Below are 23,509 nucleotides of genomic sequence, written 5' to 3'. Positions count from 1 at the left end.
CTGGTCCCTAGTGCCCTGGCTAGCAAGCAGGGCTAGCTAGGCCCCCTGACCCATGGCTGTGAGCATGATGCTGCCAGTCCCAGGCTAGATGGGAATCCGTGGCAGCATCTGCAGCCCCGCATCAGGTGCATCTGCCTCTCACATCTGCAGCATCCGTAGTGGCCACCTTGGGAAACGGCTCATGGATTGACTTACAAAAGCCTTACATCAAGGAATTTGGCTGGTTTTCCTATACTTTACTCTTACCAAGTACAAAATTATTACTGTGCTACCTAGAGGCAAGTAAAAATAAAAGCAGGGTGACTCCTCTCCGTTTCCTTGCTCTGCAGTTTCTTGCTTGTTCTGTTCCGTGTGCTATAAATCACCCGGAGGTGTTTCGCCTCCCTGTTCCTCTGCTGACAACTGGCTGAAGCCTTGATTGCGAGTGCTGTTTTCATACAGGCGATATAAATAGTTCCCGGCACAACAGAGCCCTCTCTCCCTCTCCAACTTGTTAAGCAATGCTGCAAAGAAGCAGCAGATAATGGCAGGAACTTAGATGGGAATTCTTTTTTATCCCAGCATCTCGGAGTCCTTCATAAACTTCGCTGCAAACGCAGAGAAAAAGACTTCAGACTGTGTTAAATTGGGAAGAGGGAATGGATCGATTCCAGTGACATATCTGAGCAATTGGTTTCACTTCATGTCTCTCTAATAGTGCTTTAATTTAGGTTGGCTAAGAAAGTTATTGCATTTTAAATACCAATTGAACATTAAAAAACAACACAAAACTGTATTGTGGTTTAACTGCAGCGTGCCGGAGCTCCCCGTAGGCATCTGTTTCATAACTGAGCAACCTCAGTAAATACCATCAATCAAAGGAAACGGGCCGTTTCTTTGACATTTCTTTCCCATACAATAACAGGGATCCTCCAGCTGAGCGAGGGGCCTGGCAGCATGTTGGGGACACTCTCTTTTGCGTAAACCAGCATCGTGGCCCTGGCTCTGCCCGCAGTCAAGTCTCCATTTCCCTCCCTCTTGGCCAGCAGCCCAAGGGGAAAAGGCCTAGGGGAAGGCTTTGACCTGCACGGACTTACAGGAGGTGGCACCTGCAGTTGTGCTCAGCCAGCTGTGAAGGAGATGCCTCTTCCCAATGCAGAGGGCATCAGAGCCCGCATTATACTTTCACAGGGTCTCAGCTTCTTATTGAGCTTCTTGGAAGATGCTTCCTTCTCTCTTTACCCATATCCTTTATCCTGAACCTATCAGCCTGTTTTCCATTTTGAAAGGACACTGTCAAAACATCTCTCATCACTGTTGAAATAATGCTTCGCCTGTTGTTTGGAGTAATAACCCCTTGGCAGACTGAGCCGGAAATCTGTTTCCTTACCAAGTTGCTTTTTGCCTCTGACTCACACCCTGGTTTGTTATTGTACGGTTCACTCTAGTGCCAGGCTGCCAACAGGACTGTTGCATAGTGAAGGCTTTATGCAGGGCCTCGGTGTCCCCAGCACTGTGCTTGGGAGGGGGGAGAGGAGGAGCCTCAGGTGCTGACATCCCTCTCCCGGCTGGAGCAGCACATCCCCTTGTGGTGGGTGCTGCTCTGGGGGAGCCCTCAGTATGGGTGGAAATGGCTCTGAGCTGTCCAAGAGCCTGGTGATGGCATGGTCAAGCATGGTCAACTCCCATGATGGATGCGGTCAGCCAGTCACCACCGTGGTGATGCTGTTTTCTGCCTGCGCCGAGGGTGATGGTCCCTCCCTGCGGCTGCCGCTTCCAAAGCACACAGCCGAAGCCAGCTCCGTCTTTGGTACCTGTTGTTGGCGGGCCAGAGTGCGTGGCACCAAATCAGCAGGAAATCTGCTGCCACCCTCAAGCCATCTGGCTTCTCTTCCAGTCCCAAAGTAGAGGTTTTGCATCACTGAGACACGTCCCAGGGAGGGTGCTGTGCATGGGTTACTGTGGTGTGGAAAAGACTTGAGAGCCTGCACCGCAACAGCCTTCCCTGCAGGAGTGGTTATGCACCACACAGCTTTTTGTTGTGCCTGTAGGGAACAGGGCATAGGATGGGGTTTGTGCATTTGGGTATCTGAGCTCCCCGGGCTTGCTGGCTCCCACTCACAACTGACTGCTTTCTTTTTCTTCCTCCTTTCCAGCTTCTCTTGAGATGAATGAAAGCTCTCGCTGGACCGAAGAGGAGATGGAGACCGCTAAAAAAGGTGAGCCATTTGTTTTCTTGCTGCTATTTGTTCTGCTGGAGCTAACCCAGCAATCAGGGATGGATGGTGTCTGAGTGCTGCAGTCGGTGCAGGGTGGCAGCCCTGAGCCGTGGGGCTGGATTCTGCCTGTCCTGTTGCTGGTTTATTCCAGTGAGACTCAGGAGTTGTTTGGGAGAGGCAGGCAGCGGTGTGCCCAGCCTCTCCAGCCCTGTGCTGACACCAAGGATGCCTGGGCTGTGGCTGGAGCCTGGCATGTCCTGCAAGGCAGGAGCTGGTCATAGAAAAGCAGGAAGGCACCTTGCCTGGTGCTTGTTGCAGCTTCTGCTGCTCGTAGCACGAGGTGCAGCTTCACCCCTCTCTCCAGAGGTTTGTGCTGTTGGTGTGATGTGTTCCAGATGTGCTCAGAGCATTCACAGCTCTGAGGCTTGGGGAGAGGACAGTGAACCCCAGCACTCCGCAGGCACGTGTCGGGGACTCACAGTGCCGGGCTGCGGGCAGCGTGGGGTGACTTTACATCCTGGAGCTGATTCAAAACCTTTGCTGAGAGCGTGTTTAAAAAGTGCTGAGTGTAGCAGAGCCCTTCTTGCCACTTCCCCTCCTCGTGCCGCTCCTGCGCCAGCTCTTTTCGCGGCTTTCGGTCCTTTGCCAAAGTCACGTCCTGTTGATGGGCTGTCGAGCTCGTGTCCCCAGCCCGTGCATCCCACTCGCATCACTGCCGGCTCTCCTGGCCCGGTGAGGGCTGTAAATGGCAAATTAAAATGGAAATGAGTGTGCTGTGTGGGGATGGCAAAGGCAAACAGGCCTGTTAGCAGGTTCGGCTCGCCTTGGAAAATGCACCTGCTGCTGCAATGGTGATTACACGTTGTGGAGCGCCGGCTGCCCAGGTGCCGGTGGGAGCCGTGGGCTTGGATTACTTTGCCTGTGAATATCCCAAAGTGTTTGGCTCACTCTCCTTTAAGCTGTTCCAACCCTCTTTACAAGCCGGTGCCAATCCTGCGCGTCGCTGAGCGCGGCTCTCTATAGACACAAAACTTAATAGATAGACTTTAATCAACCCAACTGGCCCAGGGCCAGGCAGTGGGGCGAGCAGGTGCTGAGCAGGGGAGGGTCGTTGGAAGGATTTTATCCGGGCGCTGCTTTGTTTTGGAGATCTCATCTGGTTGTTTAAAAGTGCCTCTTGCTGTTTTATGCTGGAGGTGCGCTTAAGGAGTCTTAAAACCAGCTGCCAAAGCCTGTGTGGAGGAAGGATGAGGTGTGGGAGCACGTAGCATTATTCCAGCCCAGGGGCCAGGACGAGGCAGGGAGATTTGCTGGTGTAAAGCCCGATTGCTGATGTTTTCCCCCTCCATTACAACCTGGGAAACTGAGATTGCAACAGCAGACTTGTGCAGAGAAGCCAAATTCCCCTTTGCCAGGAAGCAGACGCTTTAATGCTTCAAACTGGCTCTATTTGGTATTTCCAGGGACCGGTGCAGTGGGGCTTTCCAACTGCAAACTGAAAGGCTGGAGGTAACCTCAGGGGCTGGAGGAGGTGGTGGGCACCCAGCACAGAGACATGGGTGCCATCCTTCTCACTGTAAGGACTCAGCTGTTAAAAGCTCTTCCCTGGTGCTGGTAGCAGCCTGAGCCCACAGCGGCTGGTTCAGGGAGTTTAACAAGATGTGAGTCCTATGGAACATCAGCCCTAACGCCCTGAGGTGGTTGATCTGATGGGGACGGTGTTCTCTGCTCCCAGCGCCCACCAACAGGGAGATCAGCCTGGCCTTGCTGTTCACCCCTGGCATTTTCATGCAGGGCATTAAACCCCATGTCATTCCTGTAAGGGAAAACAGGCGTGGGACAGTGAGATGCAAGGGTTGTCTGCTCTGCTCCAGAATCACAGGGCTGCATGGAGAGTTCCAAGTGGGAAGAGGCAGGACTGTGTCTGTCGGAAGAGACAATAAAGGGGAGTACCATGTTATTAAAGTTAACTAGGGGAATGAAAACCTAGCGAGAGGAAAGTTCTTGCTTAATGACACTTTCATTACGCAATAAACTTTGATTCACCAGTCTGTCAAAATGTGCAGAGATTGCTGTAATGACAGGGGAGCGTGTTCTCCTGGCCCTGCCTCCCTGCACCGCTGCCGTGATCCTGAAAGCAGGAGGTTTTCATTAAGCACCCGGTGTTGCAGGGCTGAACTTGATGAACCGGGAGGTTCCGGCATGACCTTTGTTAGTCTGTAAAGTCTGGTCTCTCTTCTCGCCCAAGTCTGGGTTTTCCCCTTGGCATCTAACAAGTGGTTTTGTTCTTTGTAATGAGGCGGTGTGGAAATGGCAGTTTCTTGCTCACCTGAGGTGTTCCCAGCCTTGCTGAGGGCGTTCTGTGCTTCTTGCCCTTGCAGCAAGGCCAGCTTCTGGCTCCATATGCCTTTTCCTGGGCCTTTTGGGATGGATTCAGCTTGATGGAGTGGAGGGTTGGGCATGAATGTAAAAAGCTGATGACAGAGAGTTAAATAACCCATCAAGACTCCTGAATAGTTCATTTTGGGTATATGTAAAATATTTCCTTGGATACAGAAGATATTCTTTCAAGGGCTGATTTTCAGTTCTGACAACAACCAGCTCAGCAAGATGAGTTTTGGACTGACCTGAACCATTTTTTTTCCAGTCTCATTCTGTTCATGAAACTAAAGTGGATTACTTAAAACAAAATACACTTACTTCTTCAGATTAACACACACCCAACCCCACTGACACAAAAGCCCTCTCAGCATCTCCCATCACCTTTAGAACGCAGCTGCCTTTCAGCTCACTGTCTCATGGTGCAGGATCCTTCTGGAGCCTGAGTGCGTGTGTAGACACACACACAATTGTGTGCTCCTCCAACCCTCATTTGGGTTTGCACTGTTGTTCCTAACGAGCTGCTGGATGAAGGGCAGGGAGAGGCAGGTCTGTTGGGTCTTTGCTTTTTCCTCCATCACTTCTTGGCAGGGCAGCTCTTGCTCTCACAAGGGACCAGCAGCTCCATACCTTCCTCCCTTCATCTCTCCTGTGCTCATGCTGGAGCCTTTCCCTCTCCAGTCAGAGATGTTTAGTGCTGTAAAAACCTGCTGATGGTAGTAAGTGTGGGCTGGAGAAGGTGGTTTGCAGCCTGTGCTGGTCGCTGTGTGTTGTCCCTCTCTCTGGCCCTGGGGTGGGATGTGCCTTGAGGTTCCCCACTTGGGTGCTCTCCATCCAGGCTGGGTGCAAGGGGAGCTCAGAGCACAGCCTCCCAGAATATGGGATCTGCCTGCTCTGAGCAAGCCATGTGTTTGCCATGGAGTTTGTACAAGTGACACGGTGGAAATCATTGGGATGGGGTGGATTGTGTGCCACAAGGGCAGAGCTGCATCCAAGGCAGTAATTGACCCTAATGCTTGTCCTGGAAGAGCTGTGATCAGCTGCAGTCCCATCCCAAACATGCCAGGCTGGTGCTTTGCTGCTCTTCAGGCAGGGTGTTATCCCGGGATAGTGTCTGTAGTGCTCCTGCTTGCTGTTCCCCCAGAGCTGTGCTTTGTGCTGCTGTTGGCTGAATGTTTCTCGAGCGTGTAGGAGCAAACTGCGAGGATTTGCTTAGTGAGTGTCAGTGAATGAAACACAAAAGGCCTGTCAGGGGGAACTGCTGGGTAATTACTATAATTTACAGCCTACATTTTAATTTTGAGCGTTATTTTTTCAACAATAAGGGAGCAGGAATAATATCCAAACCAGGTGAAGGCAGAGAGCTGGGTCCGCCAGGAGCAGCTGCTTCACGTGTGCTCACTGCCTTGAGCTGGAGACTCCAGTGTCCCCAGCCAGACCAGAGGGGATAGCACCTCTGAGGGAGGAGGCTTCCCATCCCCTCGCAGGGCCAAAGGATGGAGACACAGCACACAAGGAGGGTTGTGGTACAAGGGAGAGAGCTGGGCAAGTCTGTGGTCAGGGCACAGGCTTGATGCAGCAGAAGGTTGATGCTCAGAAGGGAGATCTGGGAACTGAGGGTCCCCATCCAGGGCCAGTGGAGTGGGAAGATAGCACTAGTGCTGAGCTGGCCAGGGGTCCTGACTCCATGTCCATGCCTCATTTGGTGGCACTGCTTCCCTATGGAGAGGGGGCATGATATATGTGAAGACTGTTGTGAGCTCCTTCGTGGCCATGAAGCACATCAGAAGCATGGTTGCATCCAGCCACTGAGGGAGAGGTCCATCAGGAGCATGACAGCCTGGTTTCAAGGAAGGAAGAGCATCACCCATCATTGCAGCAAGATCACACCGAGCTGGCTGCCTGCATGATGGTCCCTCTGGCAATGCCTCCGGCGCCTGCAGGGACATGGGCTTCCCTCTGCGCCCTGTCCTCACTGCTCTCCTTAGGAACCCAGTGCTCATCCAGCTCTGCCCTCACTGACTCCATGGACCTGGAGAAGTTACCTTCCTTGGGAATCAGTTCTCCCACGTGCTGCAAAGTGCCCCGAGATCAGTGGAGGAAAGCAGTGTTGCGGTGCGCTAATTCAGCTTAGCAATGCCAACCACGCTGTCAGGATGCATTGGGTTCCAAAGTGCCAATCTTTTTTGCGGTATGGGGTTATGGCATGTTTTGGCTGTGCTATAGTGAGAACTGCCTCCATCCTTGCTCCCAAGAGGTTTCATGGGTGCAAGAGGGGCTGGAGGATTGCACCAGGTACTGTCAGGCATAGGGGAATGAGATCACTTAGTTCTTCCCGTGTAACCGTGATCTGATAATCCACGAGCGCCCATTAAGGGACCCTTTTATGGACTCCCTCCACCCTTGCCGAGCCCCGAATGGAGCAGGGCAGCCATGCTGGAGAGCCTTGGAACTCTGCAGACAGCCGATGGGGCACGAGCTGATGGCCCCTGCTGCCCTCCGGTTTCTCCTTTGCACTCCAAGATGTTCTCCAGGCTTCTCCTCCCTTCCACCCTCTGCTTCCTGGTACCGGAGAAGAAGCCCCGGTGCACCCATAGTGAGACCAATGCCAATCCTCTCCCTATCCCTTCACCGGGGCAGCAGGACCGAGGTGTGCCAGGGTGCCACGGCATCCCGCCAGCGTGCCACTGGGCTCGCCAGCGCGCACATCCCCAAAGAAAAGCGCCTTTGATTCACTTGAGAGCGGAGGAAACTATTAGCCAAGCTTTGTTTTCCTGGATCCCTCCCCCTGCCGCTGACATTCAGACGAGAGCGAGGGAGACAGAAAGTGAGAGAGGGAGGCGGGAGCGGGTGCCAAGCGGCCGCACCCCTTGTCAGCTTGGGTCAGCGCCACGTTCGTTATTAATGCTCTGTCTAGAGGTCACATTCAGATGCAACGAGCCCTGGGTCAGCCAGAGGAACAGATTAGAGCTCGCTCGCTGCTCCGCCACATACCGACGGCACCGGCTCCCCGTCCCCGGGCTGGCAGGAGCGGAGCCGCGGCGCGCAGCCGGCTGCTCCCTCCCCTTTGCCTTGCTCCTGCCTTTTTTTCCTCTTGTTTTTAATTATTATTATTTCTTGGCAACGTCTGGCATCTCCTGAAGCCGCGCAGCCTCCCCGTAGCCCTGAGCGAGGAGGTGAGGTAGGGGAGAAAACACTGGAGGCGCTTCCATCCACGTTAAACAACCGCGGCTGCAGAGGGTTGGAAAGCTCCGGCGAGCCGGAGGAGCGCAGAGGACGCCGGAGGGAAGAGCGCTGGGGCCGGAGCATGTGTTCCCACCAACTTCTGCCATCGGGGTCAGGAGTCTTCCGCCTGTGACCTGGTTTCCAGCCCCGGAGCCCACTCGCTCGCCGCTCTCGGCCGCCCATGGCTCTGAAATCCTCTCGCCCCCAGGATTTAAGGAACCGGCTTTGCTTTCTTCTCTGTCTCCGGCTGCTGCGAGGGAGCGAAAGCAAAATGCGTGGGGAGGGTGTGAGCGGAGCACTCGCAGCGCTTCGCAGCGGGCTGCCGTGCCCGGGGGGGCTTTGAAGAAGTGCCCCGACGCCCGCGTCCTTCCCAGCCTGCCCGCTGCACGCTCCGGGCACGCTCCCTGCCCGCCGGACCCGGACCCGGAGCACGTAAGTCCCGGCTTTGGGGTCCGAAGGATGGGGTTAACCTCAGCGGTTGCGTTGTAGCTGCGTGCCTGCGGGCAGCCCCTGCGTCCGGAGCCCCCGCCCCAGCCAGCGCAGCTTGCCTTGAGATCTGATAACTCAGTTAGTCATAGTTTCAGTTGCGCTGCGGAACCGAGGGCTGCGCGGTGCCGAGGCGGGCTGGGGAGCACGGCACAGAGGCTGTGGGGGTGCAGAGGCTCCGTGCTGGTGGAGCTCAGCAAACCAGGGTGCCTGAGAAGCCGAGGGCTTACTGGCAGGTCCTGGGGTGTCTCGGTTGGTCCCTCCCCAGAGGATTGCAGTGTGGGTGCAGGTGCTGCTGTTTTGCTCTGGGTTTCGTGTAAAGGGAAGAGCTGGGCTGCTTGCCGGGTCCCGCAGGCAGGGGCTGCAGCAGCTTCGTCTTCATGAGCCCAGCACGGACACAGCCACCTGCTCCGTGGCTGCAGGCACCTCAGGGGAAAGGGCAGCCAGGAGCTGGCATCACCCGCGGCTTGCAAAGGTCACACCGTGCTGGGACTGTTTGCACTGGCATCCATCACCCCCCAGCCCCGAGCTGTGCTGTGCCGCATCCCGCTTCCCGGGTGGCACAGCATCTCGTCCTCTGGAGCTGCCAGTGTTGCAGGGCTTTGCCTGGGGGGCAGCAAGTGACGCCCCGGCTGTCACACTTGGTGCAGGGCCACCAGCGCTGTGATGAGCAAAACCGGGCTTGAGCTGCTTGTTTGCTTTGGACAGCAGCAGTGGGTTGTGACACAGGGGGTAGGTTGTGACACAGGGGACTGTCCTGTGTTCCCCTGCAGCTTTCTGCAACAGTGGGGGGAGGACTCCCAACCCGGCTTGTTATCTGTCATGGTTGGTGGCCGGACATCCCTTTTTGTGTTTATTATTGTATCTGAGAAGTCCCAGCTTGCCAGCGGGGTGATGGAGGTCGTGGGTTTGGCTTAAGCGAGGCTGGGAGTTGCAGAGTTAAAGCTCAAACTTGTTTCTTGGCTTGCCACAGCCTTTTGTGGTGCTCAGCGCTGTGTGATGCCTGCCTCTTTACATGCAATTTGATAAGCCCTGGTGCTGGGACCGGGCAGGATACAGGCACCGGCTGGATGTTAACTCCTGCTGTGCTGGGTACTGGGTTTATCCAGGATGTGGGAAGCAGAGGGGGGGGGGTTTCATCTCTCCTGGGGTACGTGGTGCAGGGCTCACACACACTGGTGGAGGTGTGTCCGTCTGGCTCTGATTGCTTGTGTCTGTGCTGAGATCAGTCTGTCCTAGGGTGGGTTTGTTGTTGGGCTGACACTGAGGTCTGAGCTGGTGCTTGGGGCAGAGCCACGTTCAGGAGCCTGACCATGGCACTCATCGTGGTCCTGAGCCCCATGGCATCAGAGCAGCCAGGGGAGGGGTTGAGGATGAACAACAGAGATACCCAGGCAGTGCCTCTTCCCAGGCTCTGTGATTGGTGGCTTCTGGGCAGAAAACCCCCTAACAAAAGAGGGTGATGCCCTTGGCAGGTTCTTTCCCTGCTGGTTTTCATCTTGAAGTCACCTTTGTGGCAGTACCTTGCCCCTGGGCTCAGTGTCTGCATCCTGCGCAGGGATGCTTTGGTGCAGGGGAGGATCAGGGGAGTTTTTGGCCTGAGTGTGGCATCATGTGGGCAGCCAGGATCCAGCCAGACCGGCAGGACCCAGCTGGACTGGCAGCATCTGGCAGGCTGGTGGCAGCTCCGGCTCCACTGGGCACCATGGGGAGCACCAACCATGCACCAGGAAGGACTGCTGGCAATGGGGCTTTATTTCCCAGCAAGCCTGGATTGTGCCCACCTGGATCTTGTCCAAGAGCCTGGGATGGAGGGACCAGGGCACTGCTGTGCCTGCCTGTGTGCTGTGGTTGTGAGCTGCAGGACCAGGGGTGCCCAGGACACCGCTGCGGAGCCCGCAAGGACACAGGGTGCTGACTTGCTCCTTCCTCTTCATCTTCCTCCACCCTGCTGGGTTGCCCCAGCGCTGGCAGGAGCCTCATGCTCGGGTGGCACCATCTGGCCAGGATTGCCAGCCCTTGGCTTGGTGCCTGACCTGGGAAGCTGGTTGTGCTCACTGAGCCTGTGATCAGCACTAATCCGCAGCACGCCTCTTCCCAGCCCAGGACATCACCTGGGGTTCCCTGCCTGGGATCTTCCTCCCCATCCGTAACAGGACCTCATGCTCCAACCCCCTGAACTGCCTTGTCACCCTGTTCAGTGTCATCACTGGGGCACAGGAGGGTGGGAAGAGCCTTTGCTTCACGCTAGGGACTAAGAGCTGCTGTCCTAAGTTGTCGTGGTCATGCCAACGCCTCCTGCAGCCATCCCAAAGGGAAGGGAGTGCTGCTCACCTTCCTGACTGCCTGGTGGCTGGCCGAGACGTGGCTGTGGGACGTATTTTGTTCCAGAGGTGGTTAGCATAGTGCCTTTTTTCCCTCTTGGAAAATAAAACAGCCTCTTCTAGGCCAGGGGATGACCTACGAAGCCGTTCAGACGGGTGCTAGTGACCATATTGTTCCTGTGGAGTTTGGCTTGTGCAGAGGATGTTTCCCATCCTGTGTGGATAATGCTGCCATTATGTGAGTGTATCTGGTGTTAAATCCTTGCTCTGTATCCGCAGGTCTCCTTGAGCATGGGCGGAACTGGTCGGCCATTGCCAGGATGGTGGGCTCCAAGACCGTGTCACAGTGCAAAAACTTCTACTTCAACTACAAGAAGAGGCAGAACCTGGATGAGATCCTACAGCAACACAAACTGAAAATGGTGAGAGCCCCATCGCAGCCCACACCGGCCTATGTCGATCTTTCCCAGCAAGTGCTTGCGTGCTTCCCACATCCAAGGGGGGGCCTTCATCATCTTGGAGGGAAAGCTGTGGGGAGCGGGAAGTGGTGCAGGAAAGGGTTGCCCACCCATCTGTCCCTGGGAGGTCTGGAGGAGGGAGAGCTGCTGTGTGGGAGATGCCTGGGCATCTGGAGTGCGGCTGGTACGCAGGGAGATAAGGAGCAGCAGGAGAAGCGGGGCTGCTCCTTGTTAATCCAGGGCGTGAGCTCAGTCCTGGCTGCGCAGATACTTTGCTGCTGGTGAGGTTGTGCTTTTCCACCCTGGCAAGGCCACACAGTTCTGTGCCTTGCAGGTACCCCAGTTACCTGGTGAACTGCCAGTTTGTTCCAGAGGAATTCAGCGGTTTAGGACCAAAAGGCTGGTCCCAACATGGATGTAGCTTCTCTTTGGGGCTGCAGGCAGATGCGCACATCCCTCCATGCCTCAGATTCTTCATCTGAAGGGGCTAATGCTGCTTCTTTCCTAGCATGTGGTGCAGAGTGTGAATGAAGAGGGGCTTGCTTGATGTTCTGGAGATAGGATGGACTGCTAAGAGCAACTTAAGCATTATAATTATTTCATTTGTAGAGTATCCTGGGGTTCCCAGTTTCTGGCTAATAGAATTCACATGGCTAAACCCCAAGGGGTGCTTTGAAAATGCAAAGGACAATGTTCAATGCAGGAATCTCTCCAAGCAAGCTATTACAGCAAGAGTAAAAAGACAGACAGGAAAACATTCAATGACTCACGCAGGAATTTAATATCCTAGTCAGTCTATAGGAATGAGAGAAAGAGAAGACATCGGCGATTCTTTATTAATTCTCTATGCACAGACACTCCTGTGTTCCCATGTTTCACCCAATTGTTTTTAGAAACAAAGCAAACAAACTGTATAAAAGACCCCCAAACCAATAGAAAGGCTGGGATGAAATGTGCATCAAGCCCTCGGAATATAAAATGTTCCATCAGAAAGAAATCATTGTTCATTACTGGGGAGAATCTGAAATCAGCTCATACAGCTTAACTGGCAGTGCAACCGGTGTGTGTTCATTTACTCCGCTTCATAATGTTGCAGAAATTATATCACGGAAGTGTTTTTCTGCAGAGCCACATTTTTCCCTGCATCCGTCCCTCCAAGGCAGCCGCTAGACTTCTCCAGTCTAATTGCTCACTCTCACTTGCAGTTTATATCAGCATCATCATTTTAGGTTTTGAGCATTGGAGGCTATGGGATTCGGTTGTGGAGAAGAACAATGAACATTCAGCTGTTATTTATTGTGCTCTATTGTTTTGTGGCAACAGCAGATGCCAGAAAGCTGAATAAAGTAAAAGAACAACTGAGATTAAATTGCCATAGACCTTCCTTCCTGACTCCTAAATATATTCCCAACCAAACCAAGCCTCCAAATCTCATCCTATACCCAGTAGTCACCCGTGACCTCTGCGGAGGGAGCATGTGGTGAGGCAGCGTGGCATCTCCTAGTTCTTCCATGACATTCCCAGGTTATTCCCTGACCTCACCACCACCAGCTATTGCTGATGCTGTGCGGAGAAACACAGGGGCTCTGCTTTTCCTCCTCTCGCTTAATGAGGGTAAACTTAATTAGCAGATCTCACTCGTTTCCCACATGGGGCTCATTAATACTGCAGCTTCCTCGTCCAGGTGGGTGTGACACAGGGTTTCAGCAGTGTGCAGGTGACTTGGAGTTGCTGCAGGGACAGGCAGGGAGCAGTGACTGGTGTGGGATGGGAAGCAGAGCCTGGCAGGGTCCCTCTGTCCCCAAAGTGTGGTGCAGAGCATGATGTCCCCACTCCCCGTGCTAGGACAGTCCTAGGTGGGATGGGGCTGTGCGTTTTAGAGGCCCCTTGTACTCTTTTGTGCTGGCCAGAGCCCAAGGAGCTCTGGGGATGGGGGGAACTTCCCTCTGAGCATCCAGGGAGCATTCAGCATTAGGAGGTAGAAGGGTTTGGGTTGCAACGGGCAAAGGTGTGTGACATGGTGATGCTCCTTTTCCACCTCTCCAGAGCCCGCACAGTCCATACCCTCCTACGTGCCATGTTGGGGGTTTTAATTTGAAGACCCATCTTTTTGCTGGAGAGGTTCTTAACCCAGGAAAGGAGCACGCAGGGGCTGAGCAGCTGTGTCAGCACACGCAGCCCTATTCCTCCTCTTCCCTGAGCTGCTTAGCACTCACAAGACCCTTGTCCTGCCTGTTTGAGGAGGGAAATTCCACTTTGGTCCTAGCTCAACAAAGCTGGATGCTGCAGATCCTCACCCTCCTCCCTTTCAAGCACCTCCATGGATCAGGGTGTCCTTGCCAGCCGGCTGCACCGTGGGACAGGCAGCCTGTTACTGCTGGGGCAGGGTCAGGCTACCTTGAGGCTTCGCTTTATCTGCCCCACTGTGTGTTTTGGCTTGGGTTCACTGCCGAGCACTCGGCTGTGGCCCAGGCATCAGCGTCACTTAGCCTTGAAATTGTGCATGCCGCGCTCTCTAGTATCAGTGTTTGAGGAAAGCAGAGCTTTGGGATGCACGGTGTCCTTCGAGCTGCTCTTTTTGTTAGGGGTTGCAGACTAGGCACTGTCTTCACTGAGACCTCTTGGCGGTGTGATTATCACTTTAGTGTAGTGATTGCTGGGGCTTGTTTTGGCTTGTGCAGCAAAGATGGGCGAGTTGCTCCTAAGTTGATCCTGCTTGAAGGACGAATCCTTTGGACCAGTCTTCAGCAATGTTTCTTAAATTCCTTGCTTTTTGAGTGGTGCTGGCTTTGCACAACAAAGCTGCTTCCGGAGGACAGCCAGGTGGCATCTTCTTCTGGAGGGTGAACAAGTCTGCCTTGCCTTGGTGCAGAGCCTTGGCCTTGGAATGGGGAACTGAGACCCTCCTCAGCACGGTGGCAGAGAAGTCCTGCCTGTGGGGTCACTACTGCCTCTTCCCATCGCTGCTGCCTGCTTCTGTGGCAGGGCATAGGAGTCACTCTGTGGTTAGTCCCGGTCCTGGTGCAGTCTCAGATACACATCGTTATGTCACATCAGTCTGGCACTGCCAGGTCCTGCTCTTAGGAACAGCTGATGCTGATGGGAGGTACCCGTATTGATGTCTCCGTGTCAGTAAGAGGGTTTGGAAGCTGTTTTGGCTGTTGCTGCCACATCAGATGGTGAGTACAAGGAGAGACCAAATTTGTTGGGGTGGCTGCTCTGCCTGCGAGGCAGAAAACCAGAGAGATGGGCAGTGAACTTGAGTGGTGGGAGGCAGTGCCCAGTGCCTGGGTGGTGCGGGAAGAGCTGCCCATCCCTGCCAGGCTGGGAGTCAGCGTGATGGGGCTGGCTGGGTTCCTGGTAACCCGGGAGGGCAGCATGGAGGAGCAGGCATGGAGAACCCCTCATGCTGGGTTCAGTGCCCTTGCTGTGCACAGCCCATCTCCTGAGTGGTCTTGGCGAGGCAGACTGCAGAAGTAGCACCAAGTCCTGGATGCTCCTGCAGAAGTACCTGGTGTCAGGCAGGGAGTAGAGACCCCGTGGGCTGGTATAGCACAAAGTGAGCATCAAGGTGCTCATAGCAAATGGTCCTGGCACCTTCCCCTGGCCTTGCTGGTAATTGCTTCGATTAAGAGTATGTTATGAGACAGGAGATGCCTGGTCCCAGGCAGGGCTCACAGAGACACTTCGATGTCTGCTGCAGTGTTGGTTAGGATCCCATGTCAGCTGTGGGAGCCCCGTGATTCATTACGGAGGCAGAAAGGGACCCCTTTCCTGGGCTGGGTGCCAGGAGCAAGACTGCACGAGGGGGCTGGTGCTGTTAGCATTAGAAGAGGTGGTGGCTTGAACATATCTCTAGATGTAGCTGGGATCTGCTGCCTGGATTTCACATCATTTCCCTAAATAACAGCAGTGGTGCTTGCCAGGAGAGGGACCAACAGTGCCTCCAGGGCAGCTCATTGACAGCCCCCAGGCCCTGGCCAAGTAGGGTGCTGAGGCAGAGGCTGGTTCCCAGCTAAATCCCCAGCGAGGAGCCTGCTCCTGCCCGCGGCTGAGTCACGGACCCATGAGTAAGAGGCAGAGAAGTCTTTGCCATAGTAACGTCAGCGCTTTGTCACCACATGAGCGTGATGGGGAACTGCTGCTTCAGACAGAAACGTGCGAGTGCTGAATCGGTGCTGGGGCAGAGGCGCAGACACCGGCACTGCCAGGGCATCGCCGCTGGGATGGGGTGAGGGCATCACAGAGCTCTGCTTTCCGCCCACTGCTGCTCTGAGCCTCCACAGAGCCCTTCCTCAAGTGCCTTTTTCCCCCCTCTCCTGCCCAGCTTGATAAAAATAGACTTTGAGCAAGCAGCGTTTCCAAGCAAAAAGCAGTTGTATTTGTTTGTTTTATCTGGAAGTTTTCTAAAGGGTTGAAAAGTTGCAGGGTGGGGGGGAAGAGAAGCAAGGGGAAGGGGGGAGCAGCTCTTCCCAGCACAGAGGTCCAGCAGCAAAGTTAACATTTCCACCATGGCTTTATCTTTTCATCCATGTAAATAAACATCCTACACGCGTCATTCTTGTGGGGTTTGCAGGGAGAGCCGGAGATGATGGGCCTGTTCCTACTGGTAATATTTACTCAAGCAACAAGAGCAGGAAACAATAGCAAAGCTGAGACTTTTCCTTTGGGTCGGTGGGAGGGAGCAGCTGTCTGCACCCTCATGGCTGTGGCACGTGCCCCAGCGAGCAGGGACGGGGCTGTCTCAGGGCAGGACGGGGGCACCATGCAGCTCACCTTTGGGTTGCTGTGCTGCATGGACCATTCCCAGCATGGGAATCAAAGTCCTTTGGCAGCGCCGGCCGGGAAAGCTGATGTGTGGAAGTGTTGGTTGGGGGTATGTGGGGCATCAGCTTCGTTATCTGCAATGAGCGTCAGGCCGTGGCCTCTCATGTTTGTGTAGCTGCAGGTTGCGCCTGGAAATGCGCAAGATGAGCACGCTGTGTGCGTGTAATGCACGGACACGGGACCACCAGGCTCTGCCAGCCCTGTCCTGGTGACTTCTGAGTGTGCCACTTGTCTTCCTGTCTATGACGCTGCTGCTGTATAGGCGCAGTGACACCTGAGGCTGGAGCTCAGCGTGGAGCCAGGCTGGCCATTGCGTGTTGAACGATGGTGAGCCCAGGCTGCTGGGCTTCAGGCCGGCAAGGCCAGTCCCAAGGGTCGATAATGGCAGTGGGGAGGGCGATGGCAGTGTTGGCATTTCTCTTGGCCCTTTGGGCAGGACCGGTGCTCTCTGCTCCCACACAGCTCCCCGTGGGCTTTCCTTCTCACCATTCTCTGCCTCTTCCCCAGGAGAAAGAACGGAACGCCAAGAGGAAGAAGAAAAAAGGGACCGCCGTTCAAAACGAAGAAGCCACCTTCCCTCCCGCAGCCGAGGACGAGGAGATGGAGGTGTCAGGGGCGAGCGGAAACGAGGAGGAGATGGCCGAGGAGGCGGAAGGTGAGCTCAGGTCTCTTGGCTTTGCTGCATGGTTACAGCAGAGGCAACACATGGAGCCTCTCCAGGGCTGCAAATGTCAGTGCTCGCAGGGGGTTACATCTGACACCCCAAAGCCACACCGACGTGACAGCATCCCGGAGCATGAGGTACTCGTGGTATTTTGGATGCCTCTGGATTGCACGCTTTTGACAAGTGTCCTGGATCACTGCCCTCCTCCTGTGTCTGTCTGGATGGTTATTTTTGGGAGCCCTTTGGTTTCTGATTTCCATCAGCATGTTCTCTACAAGCTCGCTGCTTACCAGGGCCTGGCACGCTTGGGTGCTCTTGTAAATCACATTTCTTGGTACTTCCCACCAAAGAAGGGTCCCTTCACACTCAGCAGGGTTAGATAGCCACCACTGTGGGCTCTTGAGGAGCTTATCATGGGCTCGAGGAGGGATAACCCACCAAGGTTTGTGTGTGCCCATCCCTGTCCCGTCAGGGCATTGCTGCTGCTGGAGGCCAGCACTGCCAGCAAGGCCAGGGGAAGCTATGGTCTCCCACCAGCAAAGCTGATGGGTCTTGGCGGGTCTGTTCCTCCTCCTTACCCTTTTAAGGCAGCATTTTCCTCCCTCCCAGCCGTACTAAAGAAAGGGAACAACTTGAAAGTGACAATTTTCAGCTATTTATCGCTTAGAAAGCGCGGCAGTTTGGAGTTTGGAGAAAATGTGCATAATTTTCCAACAATAGCCCCATTTGACTTCTGTCAAAGTAATTTAATAACTTAACCAGCACTCTGGCACCACGCTGGTTCCTGGCCTCAGCACCCAGGCTAATGGGACTCAAAATGGGAAATCTTTTCAAATCATCTTGGCAAGTGACTCATTACAAGGCAGATTCCAGGTAAATCTTTGTGCGAGGTGATACATGACTCAGAGGCGCAAAGTAAAAGGTGGTTATTGCTCTTTGTAAGAGTGCTCGAGAGGAAACAACGTATTCTTGAGATTAGAGACAGGGCTCTTGACATGCCCCGAGCCTTATGCTCCAAGTATTGTCTCCTGTTCTGCTCCTGGTGTGGGCTGAGGAGATGAAGAAGGTTGTAAGCAGAGGGGATGAAAAGCACAGGCACAGAAGTGGCAGGGTGGGTGACATTTAGGATGCTCAGGCTATAGCTTGGAGTCAGGGGACCATGTGGCTGGCCAGGGAGAAAGGACTTGGTGTGGGGGTTATGGTATCACTGTGGATTCAGCATCTGGAAGGAGTGTGCTGGAGCTTGGCTGAGCCTGGAACAAGCCACCATTGGATGTCTCAGTGTGGTGGTCTGCGTTGAGTGGCAGTCAGGGAGAGTTCAGCTAAACATGCCATAAACCTCATCCCTGCGAGGATGATGGGACACCTCATTGCTTGATTGCAAGTGAGTAAAGGGTGGAGAAGGCTGAGATTGCTGATGAGTCTGGCACTTTTTCCTGCCAAGGAAGGATGGATGTGCTTTGACACAGTCTTGGGACATAGTCCCTGTGTGCCACTCATCTCACCACCATTTGAAAGCTGTCTGTGCTGCTATGGAGAGAGGCAAGTCAGGGGATGCACGTGAAGAAGCTTTTGGGCTTGAGGTCTGCTCAGTGAGGACACGCTGAAATGGGTTTGTGGAAGGCTCCTGGCTGTGTTTGTCTGGCAAAGGCTTGGAGGGAACAATCTGCCCAGCATTAGAAACAAACTCTTGGCATCACCTTCATCTGCAGCAGTTCATGGACGCTTGTGCTTCCAGCTCATTTTAAGCCATTGGTGGCAGATTTGAGAGTGATCTTTTCCATGTAATAATTAACCTGTCCTGCAGCACTGCCAGCACTTTGCTTTCACTGACCCTGACCTCCTTTCATCTGCACTGGCAGCTTAAATAACAATAAACACACCAGTGTTTTGGGATGGTCCCCAGCTGCCCTGGGGTGGCAGAGGCAGGGACACAGGTGATGTAAGTCAGCAATCGGAGTGTCCCTGGTCCTGGGGGAGCAGAGCTGATCCAGAGCCATGGGTGAGAGGGTGAGGAGGGAGCAGGTCCTGTCCTGCAAATCCAGCCAGCAGCCAGGGTTTTCCATTAAAATCCAGCTTCCCAGTTGCTCCATCTCCAGGCTTTTGGGCGTGTGGGTTTGTGTTTGGGTGGGGGTTAACAGCAGTTGTGCTGGGCAAGCGAAGAGGCCCCCAGAGCATCCCTTTGCTTCGTAGGCTCTGGATCCGGGGATCCCGGCGCAGCTCTCCCAGCCCTGGGATCGTCTCCTCCTCGGAGGAACGAGGGCGTTCTCCTCCCAAGGGAGGGGGTGGAGGCAGCGATATGGGAAGCAAGAATCTTGGGCTGATCCTTATTTTTATTTCTTCCCTTTTCTCAGCTGCAGTAAATAACAGCTCCGACACCGAGAGCATTCCCTCGCCGAGGCCTGAAGCCAAAGAAGGAGGCGAAAACGGGGCCAAGGCACCACCCGGGCCGGGAGGTGACTCCGGCACAGAACCGGCAGTCAAGTGGGAAGAGGCTGCAACACCCCCCGACGCTCCCCCCGCTCCCGCTGCCAACCCGGCTCCTGCTGCCAGCCCGCAGCCGGAGGCAGCTCCCGAGCCACCCAGCAGCGAGGAGAAGGTGCAGGAGGACCTGGTGGTGGACGTGGTGAAAACGGAGGAGCCGGAGGAGAAGGTGAGCGAAGAGCCCTGCAAGAGCGAGGTGAAGAAGGAGGAGAGCGAAGACAGCCAGGAGAAGGACAAGGGGAATGACAAGAAGGCAGAAAGCAGCGTCAGTGGCGCAGGGACAGCAGGGACGGAGGGGACACCCAAGGCCGAGAAGAAGGAGAGCCATAAAGGCAGTAAAGGCTCCGGGGTGAACCCCGACAGCGACTCCAGCGCGACCTGCAGCGCGGATGAGATGGACGAGCAGGATGCTGTGGACAAGAGCAGGTAGGACTGGGGAGAGAGGTGGGCAAGTGCATGGCCCAGGGCCAGAGGAGTATCTCTGTACGTGCTGCACTGTCCACATGCACGCTCCTGAGCTTGGGAATATCGCTGTTGAGGGGCTCCCACAGCCAAAGGGACAGGCCTGGCTGTGCCCTACGTGGTTGTGACCCTTTGGCTATCACTTCCAAAGGGGCCGTTACACAACGGGCAGTGCGATGTCCCAGCGTACGGGTACTCCTGGGCAATGGCCGCGGGCTGCTGTTGGGTGCAGGGCTGGTGGCAGCCCGTCCGGGTGACGCAATGGAGCAGGACGTGCCCTTGGGGACGGCAGTTGTGCAGAGCACGGGCTGGTTTGCCAGCATCCAGGGTTGGGAATGGTTTCTGAGTCGGTGCTGGCAGGAGAGAAGTCACGTCAGGGACGTGTTCCCAGTGCAGAGAGGGGGTGAGCTGCTCCCTTGGTGGAGATGCTGTTTGGATCTGTAGGGGGGAATTATCTGTCCTGGCCATAAAGGGAGGAGAATGGTGTGGGCTGTGTGAGCTTTCCTGGGGCTGTGCCTCCAGGTATTCACCTGAGCCACTGCAGTCCTGAGCCCTTCATCCACCCCTGGAGCCAGCAGCCAAGGGTGATTCTGACCCTTCATGGATGCCTCTTGGGGCAAGGAGGTGAAACACTGGCCTCCTCCTTGGAGAAGCGTTCTTCTCTTCTGGCTTTTCCCACAGAGCTCTCCCCACCCAGAGCCTCATAAATAGGAGGAAGATTTCCTGGTTCTATAGAATATATATGAATGCATGTATCTGATTTTTGTAATGGCTCCGGCTTCCATCTGTGCTGGTTCCTGGGCCAGATGGGACTCCTGAGTTTGCCATTGAACACAGGGAAAAGTCCCTCCCTGCCTCAGAGCTGGGCTGGGACTGGAGACTGGCATTCCACATGCAGCATCCAGCATCCCACATCCCTCCCATGGGCTTGCAGGGGGCAGTTTATTGGTGAGAGGGGTGCTGCCAGGCTAGGTGGGTTGTACTCAGTGCTGTGGATGGGGCTGTTTGGAAAACCAGCGCAGCAAAGCAGCAGGATGAGGCAGTTGGGAGCCATCGTGCATCTCCACCACTCTTAATGTTCTCCATGCTTTCCTTGTGATTGATGTGGGAGCCAGTGGGTGAGTCCTCCTTGTGCAGCAACATCCTCCACGCTGCCCTGAATGAGCAGCCCCTCGCTGCTGAGCAGCTGGAAGCAGCGCTGATGATGCTGAGGGGCGGTGCGGGTGCTGCTGGCCTGGGCCCCATGGCAGGGCTGGGGCCTCTTGGCTGCAGTGCTCCTCTCCAGTGGTGGACAGAGTCCAGCACCACCCCTCCCCGCCCTCTCCTCCTTCCCAGACGGGAGAAAGCCTCCTAGCAAAGGGAGAGTGAGGCCAGCGGGGCTGTGCTCCTTGAGTTTAACATTAACCCAGCCAAAAACAGGACAGCAGCAGCTTGTACCGACTTCCCAGCAGCAAAGGAGCAGGTCTTGGGAACGACTTTTTCATCCCCAGCTCCTCGCTGAGTCAGCGCCTATCTCGCTTGTCAAACAGTTACCAGCTTCCAGGAGTGTTAAACATTAAACAGGCATCCCACAGCTCCCAGGCCACTCCTCTTACCCGGCGTGGCGATGGAGCACGGGTGATGGCAGAGCCAGGCGGCACGGGAATGCTGCAGCTCACACCAGTGCTGGTTCTGATGCTCCCGGTGATGCTCTCCCCAGCCGAGGGCTCGCGGGCGGGTACCGCAGCCCCGCTGCTGCAGTGTGACTCGCACGGAGCAGGACCAGGCTGCCGGGATGCCACGTGAGCCGCCCCATCACCGCATCACCCGATGCTCGCCCGCCCACCGCGCGCCGGCACGGCGTGGGAGCGCTTCCCCGCACTGGTGAAGGCATCAAGCTGTCCACAGCATCTCCCAGCAGGGGACAGAGGGTGGCTGGGGTTGTCCCTGCGGTGAGAGGGGAAGGTGCAGGGTTGGCGTGTGATGTTGGGGCAGCCTTGCTTGAGTCCTGCAGTTCACGCTGGCAAAGACAAGTCCAAGGTAAGGAGGCAGAGCCTTAACTCGTCAAAGCTGGGGAAGGCAGCTGATTAACTGTGGTTCTGTGCAGCGTGCTGCGCGAGGGCTGCTGCTGGTGCTGTCGGTACTGCTGTTCTGCAGGGGGCCACACCACATGGGGACACATGAGGGAGGCCCTGCATGGGCAACCACTGCAGACCTGAAGTGCAGATAGGAGATGCCTGCCTGTGAGCATCAAGCCACCAAGCGTGGCACAAAGCCACCCTTGCACTATATGTCCTGGTCACTGGCACAGCCATAGGTACAAGGGCTCTGCTGGGCAAGCATCATGTTGGTGCTGTGACCCTGGGTTGGGGGAGCCCATTGGGGAAATCTGGTAGCTGTCACCTTTGCACAACTGCTGTGTGTGCAAGGAATTGTGTTCAGGCCATGTGTCAGTGTGTTGGCTTGTCTGGCAGTGAAGCTTGTCCGTGGTGGAGGGTGAAGGAGGTGGGGGAACGCAGTGTCCTGGTCACCCCCAAAGCTTTGTGCCTTGGAGAGTCCGTTTCCACACTGCAAAGGCTCAGCCATGTGCCAGGCCTTTCCTGCTGAAATCCTTTTCCCATCCCTCCCACTGCTATCACCCATGCTTACCCATTGGGTCTGTGAGGCCCCTTGCTGTCATCAGGTGGATGTGAGGTGATGAGGATTGTTCATCTGGTGACTCCCAGAGCAAAGTACCCAACAGACAGCCCTGTGTGCAGCGCAGGATCTGCTGGGAGGGACGTACTAAATTATGCAATTTGCATATTGATGAGCTTGATACTTACCCTGGCTTCCTAAGCTCAAGATCCTGGAGGGCTTTAGAAAACCTGATGATCTTAAGTGTGCTTAAATGCATCTCTGTAAGCACTATGAATGCACAGAGCTGCTGCTGGGGTGGTTGCTCTGTTGGGGGCTGGTGGGAGCCTGCTTGTCCAGCTCTGGAGCATCAAGCTGTTCAGCTACATGTCCTGCAAGAACTGCTGTGAGCAGAGCAGTGCTGAGCACATCTGTCCTGGGCCAGCAGTGACAGGGACGTGGAGCTGGGCCAGCGCTCCTGGGTCGGTCACCTCCTGTGAGCACCAGCTCAGCATGGAGCGAATGTCTCAGGAGCAAGTGCCAAGTGCCATTGTCCCCAGCCATGTGCCTCAGCAGACTTCGGGGTGTTGCACCCTTGCAGGAGCCCTGTGTCCCCCACAGCATGGCTTCACAGCACCCATGTTGCATTTATCAGTGCAGTTATTTGGGGAGCAACTCAGATTTGCTGCCTTTTGCCTGGTCTGCCCTGGGTGCCTAATGAGAGCACCCTGGTCTCAGTCTGGAGGTGAGTCCCCTCCAGTGCTGGCCACTGTGCAGAGCACGGGCTGGGGGCAGTCCCAGCACCGTGATGAGTTTATTCCCTGCACATGGCCCCGCCACACTTGTTTATTCATCCAAGGGTGAGCATGGAATGACCTTGAAATTTATAGGCTGAAGAGAGCAGTGAAATAACAGCTAAAATAAACAAATCAAGCTGTAAAGCTTGAAAACTATGAACTGGCTTCAACAAACAGGAGGGAGGGAGAGCAGAGTTGGTCTGGGGAGACGTGGTCCCTGGGGTCTCAGTGTGAGCTCAGGAGCTGGGCACACTGAGGGTTTGACCCATTGGTTTCACACACCTTCGTCCTTACCCCATTTCAGTGACACTGTGGAGATGCTCACACTGTTTGCACAGGGGCTCAGCGTGGCTGGCTGAGTGTTTGAGGCAACTCAGATAGCCAAGGGAAAGAGCAAGTAGTGAGGGTGCAGGGCTGCAGAGCCACTGGGCTGAGCATCAAATCCCATCCAAATCCAGCCTCTCATCTTTCAAGTGATCTGAGCACCCCAGTCATGTGCATGTGGTTGGTTGCCCAGGTTTTAGCACTGTGTTAAAAGATAGTCCTTGAAGAGGAGCCCGAGGCTGATCCTGAGTGCTGGGAAAGCACCACGTGTGAGCTCCAGCGAGGT

General features: G+C 55.2%; 1 protein-coding gene across 11 annotated transcripts in view; it reads left to right on the top strand.

Moving 5' to 3' along the window:
* NCOR2 (nuclear receptor corepressor 2) overlaps nucleotides 1-23,509 on the top strand; it is a 237,005-nt gene that overhangs the window by 178,937 nt on the left and 34,559 nt on the right. For all 11 annotated transcript variants that reach the window (XM_062624136.1, XM_062624129.1, XM_062624134.1 and 8 more), the window contains 4 exons: nucleotides 2,136-2,198; nucleotides 10,892-11,034; nucleotides 16,405-16,552; nucleotides 18,916-19,471. In XM_062624136.1, coding sequence (XP_062480120.1) covers nucleotides 2,136-2,198; nucleotides 10,892-11,034; nucleotides 16,405-16,552; nucleotides 18,916-19,471 — 910 coding nt within the window. The remainder of the gene's footprint in view (nucleotides 1-2,135; nucleotides 2,199-10,891; nucleotides 11,035-16,404; nucleotides 16,553-18,915; nucleotides 19,472-23,509) is intronic.

Source organism: Pezoporus occidentalis, unplaced genomic scaffold (assembly GCF_034315485.1).
Source record: "Pezoporus occidentalis ecotype Australia unplaced genomic scaffold, CSIRO_AGI_Poc_V1 ctg262, whole genome shotgun sequence".
Classification (NCBI taxonomy): domain Eukaryota; kingdom Metazoa; phylum Chordata; class Aves; order Psittaciformes; family Psittacidae; genus Pezoporus; species Pezoporus occidentalis.
The sequence above is the reverse complement of the archived record's forward strand: the minus strand, read 5'-3'. Positions and strand labels throughout refer to the sequence as shown.